The 11,469-nt window shown below is 45.4% G+C and overlaps 1 protein-coding gene across 1 annotated transcript in view; it reads right to left on the minus strand.

The window, feature by feature from the left end:
• Positions 1–6,632: 6,632 nt before the first annotated feature.
• The window catches only part of LOC106806020 (sorting and assembly machinery component 50 homolog A-like), a 15,444-nt gene continuing 10,607 nt past the window's right edge, over positions 6,633–11,469 (minus strand). The window contains exons 11-14 of the mRNA XM_014807847.1: positions 8,499–8,640; positions 8,001–8,147; positions 7,749–7,890; positions 6,633–7,407 (exon numbers count right to left, since the gene is read on the minus strand). Of these exons, the coding sequence (XP_014663333.1) occupies positions 7,362–7,407; positions 7,749–7,890; positions 8,001–8,147; positions 8,499–8,640 (477 nt within the window). The 3' untranslated portion in view covers positions 6,633–7,361. The remainder of the gene's footprint in view (positions 7,408–7,748; positions 7,891–8,000; positions 8,148–8,498; positions 8,641–11,469) is intronic.

Genomic DNA, 11,469 nt, shown 5'->3' on the forward strand with positions numbered 1-11,469 from the left:
CTCTCTCTCTTTCTCGCTCGCTCTTTCGCTCTGTCTCTCTCGCTCTAGCTACTTCTCGCTTGCTTTTCCCCTTTCTTTCTCTACGTCTTTCTGTCTTACTGTTTTTTTCCTCTATCTTGCTCACCCTCTTTCTTTCACGATCGCTTTCTTTCTTTCTCAAACTTTCTCTCTCTCTCTCTCTCTCTCTCTTTCTCCATCTCTCTCTCTCTCTCTCTCTTTCTCTCGCTCGCTCGCATTTTCCTCGCTATAACTCTCTCTTTCACCCATTAATCATCTTTTTTCTTCTCTCTCTCTCATAATCTCCCTTCTCTCTTGCTTTTTCTCTCTCGCTTTGTACTAACGTATCAAGGTAAGCGATCATATCTTGTAACGATCCGCAGCAACAAGAGTCGAGCAGTTGTGTGCGCAATATGTTTTTCACTGATTTGTGCTGACTTAATTGATTACATCGCGCCTATTTAGAAACGAGCTATTAATGGCGTTAACTTGGTACGGGTGGCCGATTTAAAATAAATTATTCTTACATAATATTGTGAAACGCAATTACGCCTGCCTCGGCAATCATGTGCATCATTCGACGAACGCCCATCAAATCTCGTCAACGCTGTGTTCATGTGCATGTTGAAAGGAGGAAAGTGCAAGATTTTGATACGAGGAAATACGATTCTCGACTCGGAGTGTATAACTCTCCGTTCTAAACTCGCGTGGCGTTGAGCTCACACTACGCACGGGCACACGGGTACACGGGTACGTAGAGTACACGCTCGGTTTATATACTCGTGTTTCTCAAACGCAACCAATCCGTGCTTCGTGATTATAAATTATAATTATATTAGGAGACTATCAATATTGATAGACTCCTGATCATATGCTGCTCAGGGTCGTAGGCTGAGCAAATTCCTAGGGGGGAGGGGGTGCAAAATTTCATGACTCAACTGTGTAATGACGAGCGACTGGCGCAGCTCTTGATCGACGCCCATAGTGTGGTGGGGGTGGGGGTCTGAGACAAGGCTTTCACGGATAAGTGACCAAAAAAATCACGTTCGAATTATTTACGATTATTAGCTCAGCTTTTTTTTAATTTTGCTCCCCTACAGGCTACGGCCCTGCTGCTGCTACGTGACCGTCAGTCATGCGAGATGCGTCTTGTCTTTAACTAATATGACCCGCGGTCCACTGCTGTCGACGCTGCCGTTAACGAGGTATATAGTGGATTCGTGATTAAAATATATTTCATCACCACTGTAATGCGCTTTCGCTATGCGCCATTGAATTTTTTGCGTGGATTTTGGTAAAAAGTGTGAGTGTGTGTGTGTGTGACGTCATCGTCGCCGTCATCGTCGGCGTCATCGTCGGCGTCATCTTCGGCGTCATTGTCGGCGTCGACGTCTTATTTCGTGCTGGAGCTTCCCAGAACGTCGGCAAGGCGACGTGTCCATACAAAATTCGGCGTTCCGTCGTGGAATGTATACAGCGGATGTTGGTGGCGACCTCACGGCCATGGTCGGAGCGGCTGTCTCGTCCGTATACCACGCTTACGGGCGACTCGTACAAAGAACGCGAAGAAATAACGCCATTAACTGCGGTCACCATTCCTCGTAGATATATTCCGAGAAAGAGTCTAGGTTAATCAAATAGTATGGCGTGAGGTGCGAAGCTAGTCGCTGTCGGCCCCGGATGAATGCGTAACACGTCGGTGCAACACATTTTCCGGTTGATGGGAACACGCGTGTCGGTAGGAAGTGCGCGTCGGACGCAGTAATCTGTAATCGCCGTACCTTGTCTACAATATTGACTAACGCTAACTATGATTTACAAACGCAAGCTAATATGAGGACTTGCTTTTTCGGCGCCGTCTACGATTAGAAAATGACGGTGCTGAGAAGACGAAACGACGTGAAAGCATTTACCATGCATCGGAAATTATGCTGTTTAGTCGTTCGTTTCATGATGTATGAATTCCGTATGCATCGTCGCATATAGGGTTATGCATCACCCGTCACTGCTGAGCGCTTTTCCAACCTAGGTTCATCAGCAAGCTACGAATAATTAATTCATACGCGTAACGATTGGAGGAAATGATTCAACATGATTGATACAAATGGGGGAACGAAATCAATATACATCGGGTAAGGACAGTAAGTGAACGAGTCGCGTACGTGGGAAGTATAATGTATTCTGTTCGCACATACCTGCCCCCGTATTGCGGACATACAGCATCATAACCGCGTCTCTGAAGATTCTTATTAAACAAACAGCCAAATGGACTACTCATCAACGTCACTGCTGCATGCTGTGTGCTGGCAGTGACTCCCTGCGTTCATTAAACAGCTGGCTCTCCGGCCGTCACTATATATACCGGTACGATCATATATATAACGCGTGGTGCGTGCCTGACACAGGACACGGCCGATTTGTCGTACGCACCCTCTGTGGATTGATAATTATGCATTTTCGGGACAGGCGACAAGGGACAAGCGTGTCTAATAAGATCAAGCGTAGTATGGAGCGCCGCAGATATACGGTTTCTAGGGTATACGGTTCATTTGCTTGTCGTCGATTGCGAAAACTTACCTATAAAGGCAACGGGGATTTCTGAGTGGTAAGAGAAACGAAGCGAGAACTAATCTTTCCAATTCGCCACCCCCAAAAATTATCTATTTAGAATTTGGCTGCCAGTATCAAGAGAAGATCGCGCGTTATCAATATGACGTGTTACGTAGAGCGACCATAGAAATAGAATAGAAGCTATAGCAAATAGAATAATAGCGTATCTTCTCGTAACTAACGCCATCTATAATCGATCATCGGAAACTTGTCTGTTAATGTTTCTATAATAATGTCGAAGCACTATATGTTATTATTTTGCTTGTATGAAAATGCCAATTTCTTACCAGAAATATGCATATTTAGTTGTTTCGAATGATATAAAAGGCATATGTGCCTATATGTTATTATTTTGATTGCATGAAAATGCCAATTTCTTACCAGGAATATGCATATTTAATTGTTTCGAATGATATAAAGAGCATATATGCATGCGCAACTAATAGATGTGCCTTTGAGTATACATTTTCCATGCGGATACCTTTGATACGTCATTAAAATTATCTCGCTGACTCGAACTCGAGAGTAAACGATCCCTGGCTCTGTTAATCACTTACGAATGAGAAAGGTAACAGCCATCTCTCTACAGTCTACAGTCATTCGACAGATGATCCACGAGAGAGTGGAAAACGCGTGGTGTCTGCGCGAGTGAAACGTCTAGCCAAGAAAGTATTAAGTATGCATACTTAATGATTACTAAGCAAGCATACTTAATACGCTCTTGGTTTAGCGTTGCGCGAACTCCATCGCTCCAAACCATCGCTCAAGTTTTTCAGAAGAAAGTTATCGCCTCCGTCCATTTATGACATCATCAATTCGCTCGCAGAATATGCGCGCGCATATATTCAACTGTCACGCGAGAGAGGGCGCGACCGTCGCGGCCATCGCGCAATGCGGTGTACTGTCACGGTGTGTCTTTAACTAATTATGCATGGGTCTCGTTCAGTGACTCGCTCATATTCAACACGGCTAATCAGCTGTTAATTTAATACGCCACTGATATCCGCCGGAGCGTCGTTCTTAATTGATTGAAGCAGACGCAAAAGCGCCGATCGTTTTTTTAACACTTGACGCGTGCGTACGTGCGTACGTGTGTGTGCGTGCGTGCGTGTGTGATTCGGCGTAAGGAAGCCCGTTATGGGCCGTCGTTTAACAGTAGCGTTAACCCATTATGTATTCCTCATTCGCCTGTTGTTTTACAAGGAGTATAGCGATGGGTTACTGCGAAGCTGCTACGTATTTGTCGTTCGTGCGACGAGAGCCTCGTTATGCAGTAGTAAGGCAATCCGCCGCTGGAGCGGCACGCGGGCGTGACATTTACAATGGCCGCTGCTTGCTACACGTGCCTGTCTTATGTGCCACATGATATGGAGCGTGTCGAATAAAATACTAAGTCTAGAATCACCTTCCCACGCACCGAAATATCGGCTGCAAAGTTTACGTCGATTTTCGACTGTAAAAAAAACATAAAAGAAGAAGACGACGAAGAAAGAAACACACACACTTTTTCATGCCTCCCGCAGTGTTTAAGTTTAGCCTTACTTAGATACCGGTCCCACGCGTGGGAGACTTGCGTGTGACATTTTACTTGTGTCGCGATGAATCGTTCGCGTGGCTGTCTCCACTGTCGTCGTGGTCGCCTTGAGGCGCGTTGATGACGGCTCGGCATGAAAGCCCGTCACGAGATCGCGAGCCGTAATGTGACACCACGCAGACGAGCGCCCTGACTGCGCATGCGCTGATACGCCCACGTTCACCTAACGATGGCTGTCTCCAACAGGCGCTAATTTCCATTAGGCTTTATGATGTCGTGCAGTTACGGCGTAAGTGGATTTTGCTCCTGTATCTACCAACAACAAATGTTACGTCATTAAAAGCGAGAGGAGGCGAGAGAGAAAGAAAGCGTATGCGTCGTCCAAATTTCCTCGGGAAATGCGAAGCCGTATTGTTCGCGTTTTGTGTTTCTAGAGAGTTTTTACTCATATATAATTTCCTTGCTCCTATGATCGTAATTAAGGAAGTAGGGGCGTCGTATGAAACCATCATTGCAATTACAGTGCCACCAAGCGGAGATGAAAAACGAAAAACGTACGACCTAATCGAATAAAATGTCAACACGATAGCACGTACGCATCACGCCAGCGGCGCCGAAAAGCAACTTTTAATTTAATATACACGTACCGAATACGTATACACCATAATGCCTAATATATAACTACCTAAGCCTATCGGTATGTTGTGTTCAATTTCGAGATGTCCTGTTGCCGTGAGGTTTTATCTTTAGATAGCATTCCAAATTAAGACAACGGAGAGAGAGGTAAAGCGGTAATAGGGACTCGGCCACCATATTGTTTCACATTTTACCGCTGCTCTCTCCATTTATTGATGTCCTCTAAAACATCTTACTCGCTTGTTAGAACGCAATAGAATCGTCCGGCAACACTATAGTATAGTGTCTACATGATTTACGCTAAAAGGTAAACCCGAACAACGAAAAAAAAGCCCTGAAAGTTCTCTCTGACAACGAAGAGCTCGTCCACAATACGACACGAGCCCGCCGCGCCCTCACCCGATGACTCTCTCTCTCTCTCTCTTTCTCTCTCTCTCTCTCTCTCTCTCTCTCGCTCTCTCTCTCTCTCTCTCTCTCTCTCTCTCCTTCCCTCTCCTATTCTCCCCTGTCTTTCCCTGTCCCTGATTTATTTTTTGTTCTCTCTCTCTCTCTCTCTCTCTCTCTCTCTCTCTCCCTCTCTCTCTCTGGTCCCATACCGCCAGCTCTTCCCACACGCACGCACACACGGCATTTACAGACGTACTTATTCGCCTCTTGTATACAAATTTACTATGAATTAGCCAGCGGGGCGCGTTTGTGCTGCGACTGGCTCTCGGCTCTTCGCAGCATTTCAGCAAATCGCAAACACTCGGTCGCAAACGATGGCGTGCAAGACAAGTGTGTGCGCTGATGAATTTTTAGTCATAGAATGCATAATCTACCAGAGCGTCGCTGAAACGAGCACGTACTACTGGGGTCGTAACTTCAAGCGTGCTTGTGTGCGCGCGCGCGTGCGTTTGCGTGCGTGCGTGTGCGTGCGTGCGTGCAATGCTTTGCGGTAGGATCGATGTGGCCATAGATGCGGTCGCGGATTTGTTCATTCCTTCTCGCTAGACTACGCAGAGTACACGAAACCATACATCTCGTCTTAATGACACACCTTTAAATTGACTACGTCACGAATTTTCTATAGTATATATTTGTAAAAATTTTGTTGCAATATCTTTTCATGAAAAGTAAGTAGTAACGGGTCTAAATGTATCCTCAGATTCTTACCTGATAAGATTAAAAATCCAAAAAACAACTGGGCAATTTGATATATTGATCACGACATTAAATGCTTGCTATGGGCTATGCATGAGTCACGAGTGTTTGTTCACATCGAACGGAATAGCAAAATAGGAAGTAATAATGCAACAATTTAAGCATAAAAAGTGAGCAGAATCACTTACATTTTGTGAAAAAGTGGACATAATTTTTTTTTACTTTTACTGTTTACGGTGACGTAATCACTTTAAGAGTTTTAAGAGTGTGGTGTAAATTAAAGGCAGAGTTACTACTCACTACTCAGCATTATGACTGAGCGAGACCAACCATGAGTTCATGCAAGCAATTTCCCATTGATTATCCTAACTGAACCCTATTGAATTGTCCTAGTAATAACTAGTGGGCTCGTCATACTGCTCTGGTACTAATAAATCACCAGATACGTCATGATCATCAGCTCTTGATATGTAATGCGGTCTATTTTCATAAACTATTCTCAACAATTCTGATGCTCTGTGCTGTCGACTTATTTCAGGCAATAGGTTTTGTAATGGAAAAGTCAAGGCAATGTAACCTACTACGATGCAAGGTAATACCATACAACTTGCACTTTGATAATCATCAGAAAATTATTTATAGTGGCAGTCATTTCCTGATTATCATTTGGCATTATATGCCAGCTTTTTAATCATAAGCACAACAAAATGACAAATTTCACACTTGAGGTACTCTTGAAATCAAAAGGAAAGCCTCGCTTTATTGTCATTTAAACAACATCGCCGGAGCGACTACCCTGCCTCCTGATGCAAGCACCCTCGTACTGCTGCAACGACTCTGCTGTGCCGAAATGCTGAAACATTCATACGACTGACTACATTAAATGTCTACGTGGCTACAAACGGCCCGACGACTCAGCAAACAGCGAGTGTTAGCAATGCAAATTCACGCGTCATCGTTGCGACACTGCACACACGCTGCAGTCGCTTCCAAACGGAGTCACCCGCGTCTCGCGTGCACGCCGACGTCGCAGTGGCGCCCTCTTCTGGCGTGGAAAAGATCGAGTGTGTGTCACACGAAGGAGAACTGTGACCCACTCTCCTCGCGCAGAGAGTGACTAAACAACGCGCGCCACTTGACAAGCACTCGAGTGGAACACCTAAGCGACGGCTACTCACGCAAGAGCACAAAAGTGAGGCGATGTCCCCTATAAAGGACGTCCCCATTACTCGCATCATTATGATGACGTGCACATCATCTGGGTTAGCAGGTCGTTGATCCATCGTAGAAGACTTACTGTTGTCATAGCGACAAACCTATAGTGACCGTGCTAGTGATTCTAGGCTCGTGTCAACGGGAGAGCCACAGGAGATACAGCCCCTCGAGCGTTGCCATACGAAGTACTATGCTAAAGTGGAGCTGAAGATTGGCAGTAGTGTCGTCACAAGAAGTTCAAGCCAATGCCAAACTGAAATCCTCTGTTTAACCTGCAACAGAACAAACAAATCGCATTCTAACCTACATATTTTCAGATTTGTCGATTTGCGAGTTTCTTCCTTTCTCTCAAAAGAATGAAATCCAATTAGATACTCTATCTCGCTCAGGGGCTTTCTCTTGCAATACCCTCCGCACACAAATCGACGAAAACGAAATTTAATATAATGTGGCAGGGGACATAACTTCGTTCGCACTTATTGACTGTTTACTCTAGAAAGTCGCGTAGAAAGTCATATTGTGGGATTTTCTTTTACAGTAAAATTTGTTCGTAAAGCGACTGCCAACAAATTCTGCTGATCAATTCGGGGACGATCACGGTCTGCGTACTCACTTGTCGGTCGGCTGGAAGGCGACGGGGATGCAGTAGTTAAGTTCAAGTCTGGCAATGTTTCCTAGACATAGAACGATGCCCGCTCCGTAGGCCCACCTCAGCTGCGCAGCAAGATGCTGCATCGTCTCTTCTGCGCCGTGCCCTGAGAAAACATCACCATGGCAACGATCACCGCGAACACCAACGCTGCAATTGTTGCGGAAAACGTTCCCGTGAAAACCACATCCGTTCACACCACGTGGCGCCACCTACCTGCTTTAAAAGGGTCAGGGCTGGCGGCATTGATGAATAAGTGCGTGCGGAAGAGATCGCCGAATCCTCCCTTGCCGGGCCGGAATGGCAGCGGTGTATAGAGGTGGAGACCACCTGCGCAGTATGATGTACTGCCTAGAGCATCACCTGGTGAGACACAAAGATGGTCAATGAGCAGAAATACTGCGCAAAATGGTCGTTTCACGCGTAAACCTGCAGCTGGAGAATAAAACATGGGGTTCTGAGAATTAAAACAAAAATCTTGACGCTTTCTGGCGAATTACAACGCACTCTCCCACTCATTGAAAGGTAGTGGTGGAGTTCAAAGCATGAACCCACGCCATACATCACGCCATGCATCACGCCATACATCACGCCATACCATCATCTTGCCTGGCCGTTCCCAAATTGAAGTCGGTAAGTATATTAATACAGCTACTCTCTGCCGAATCGTTTAACAACTCAAACGTTGCTCGACAAAGGGGATAGCTCACGTACCGTCGCTGCTGGGGCCGGCGCCTCTCATTTGGAAGCCCCTGAGCGTGAGAGGACCGCCGAGGAAGTATCTGTCACAGATGCGAGGTCCGTGTTCACGGTCCAGGCTCTGCATCATGCCTGTCGCCAGAGTGCCCTGTAAAACCTAAGCGTCGGCGGACGCGTTACGATCGTCGTACATCGAATGTCTCAGTCTCTCGTTCTCTAGTAATCCCATTCTCTCACTTGTTCTAGCTTCCCCCTTCTCTGTCTATTTCGTTCTCTCGTTTTCTCGTTCTCTCGTTCTTTTTTCTCTCCCGTTTTCTAGTTGCGATTCTTGCGTGTCTATTCTATATGTCTATAATCTCTTCACTTGTTGGACGTGGCTCTCTCTGTTAATTGACACGGAGCACGTTAGCCGCATTATTTGTCCGTCAAACTCTTTGGATTAAAGTTTTTTTTACCTAAACTAACGTATGCGTTTAGTTTTAAGATATATACGGTGTTGCTAAATGTGACCATCGCAAAAATTACTGCTAATAAAACGGTGATATGCAGCGTATAATTTAAACGGGCGCTATTTACCATTTCTGTTGAGGTACCTGCCTATCCAACACATACAATTTACTGAAATTATCACGTTCTACCCGTGTTCTAACCTTGCAAGAGGGATACGTTTTCGAGCTAGAATGAAATTATTTTGATTGCCTCTTCCGTCCGCGCCATTTGCGTGCAGCCTAACTCTACTTATACTATAGCTGGTATTTTTTTGCACGCGAATGCCAAACCTTGCCATTGCCAGTTTTCTCGCGTTTAAGAACCAACGAATTAAATGAACAAGACTAATCATCGCGTCGAATGAAATATGGTGAAATGCGGCCATTGTTAAACTATTAGTTAACATACTATACGTGCTGGCAAGAGTGAATCAGCAGTGTGCAGAGACAGTGCCGCATTACCAGTCGACTAGGAGCCACATTCAAATGAGACTGGGTCATTTCAACATTTAAAAGCTTATTACAACCCCTTTAAAGGCATGGACGAACTGTCCTTCTATCTTCTGTGGTTCGGCTGAAACTGTTGCTAGCGAACGAGGACTGCTCTTCTAGCAAAGATCTTAATAATTAAGCCGCTGTGCTTGCCCGCTAATGAAGATCATATGCCAGTGAAGTAGGCAATTACTCGCGTATTATGCCCAAATTGGTAAAATAAATCAGATGGAGATAATTCTACTTCGATGCTGAGTTCCAGAGAGTAATCACCCAGCCGTAGACTTGCGACGTGATTTCACGGTGTGTGCGCATATTGAAAATTGTCGCAGGGAGAGAGAGCGAGAGAGAGAGAGAGAGAGAGAGAGAGAGAGAGAGAGAGAGAGAGAGAGAGAGAGAGCTATAATTAAGAACGAATAATATTAACGTACAATGATTTCTGTACCTATGTATGACGTTCTCTATTCAGCAATCACCTTATACATTGCTTTTTTCTACAAAGATCTTTTCTTCTTCTCATATATGGCGCGATCTCCGTTCAGCTTTTTAGCCATATATGGTCATCTCGCCCATGTATAGCGCTCTCTCCCATATATGGTGTCTTCTCTCAACGTAAGGCGTTCTTTCGTACAGATAAGATGTTCTCGTGCCACACATGGTTCACTCTCCCCTATACCCCTCCCTTATATGGTCGTATCCTCCCATAGAAGACAAAATAAATTGTCGATTGTTGTGCGTCAACGATATAGCATAACTAATTGTGCTTTGCAATCGTATATAATATCTCAGAAGAAGAGTATTGACTGGAAATTATTTCAGACGTGATTCTTTAAAACACAAGAAAGTTTTACTCGTCAAAAAGTGATTATCCGAGTTGCATGCTGGAAGCTTCACATGCAGTCTGACAATAACCCACGTCGAAGCAGTCTACGCGTCTGAGACGTGACCTTTAGGGCTACGTCTGTGACCAGACAGATAATATTATTAATGTACGCTGCGATGTAATACGCCTATATCCATTCAGCAAGCCACGTCTGAATCACACGTCTCCTTCCACGTGCATTATGCTCGTGCATTGTGCGTGTGCATGATTCGCTTCCACGCAGACGGGTGCGTGCCCGTCTAATGGCGCAGATTATAGGGTCAGACGTCATGTAGCAATTGCTTTGCACAAGATCAACAAGCGGGAATCGACAATGCCAGGTATGATCTCGTAGCAAAGCGTATCCGAATCCGAACTAAACCCGGCTGCGGTCGAATCGAATGGCGAATCGAATAATTGCGCTCCTATCTCGATGTCGCAAGACGTCGCGAGCACACACGGGCGCCGTCAGCCGTCGCTAGTCCCGTGCAAACATCGTGTGGACTCTCGCTGTCGCACGGATAATTCGACGCGCTTTCGGAAAGACGTCGCTGACGCTGACTTGCGTCGTATCTGTATCGTCGTACAAACGCGCTTTGCCTAATAAACTGCGCACACATTGATATCGCATTCTCGTGATGCGGCTTAACGGTGTTTGTGAACGCGGTGCGCGCGTGATTGAGAAAAGAGAAAGAAGGAAAGAAGGAGAGCGAGGGGAGAGAGAGATGGAGAGAAAGAGAGAGAGAGAGAGAGAGAGAGAGAGAGAGAGAGAGAGAGAGAGAGAGAGAGAGAAAGCAGGAAAGCGAAATAGAAAGAAAGAAAGAGAGTGATACAGTGAGTAAACAAAAAGCTGAAAAATGTGTAAGAGGAAATGTTCAACGTAATGCGTTTGATGCAGGAGGGATATATATATATATTAAAAGAAAGAGAGATGGCGAGAGAAGATTATTATTTGCAATTCTATTCAAATTCGCACATGATGCTATAAATAAAATTTCAAATGAAATTTCTTGTGGGCGAGGGCAGCGGTAGCGGAGGCGATGGTGGTGGTGGCGGTGGCGGTGATGGTGGTTAGTTGTGGTGATGGCGGTGATGGCGGTGATGGTGGTGGCGGTGGTGGTGGTGGTGGTGGTGGTGGTGGTGG

This window comes from Priapulus caudatus, unplaced genomic scaffold (assembly GCF_000485595.1).
Source record: "Priapulus caudatus unplaced genomic scaffold, Priapulus_caudatus-5.0.1 Scaffold137, whole genome shotgun sequence".
NCBI classification, from domain to species: Eukaryota; Metazoa; Priapulida; class Priapulimorpha; order Priapulimorphida; family Priapulidae; genus Priapulus; species Priapulus caudatus.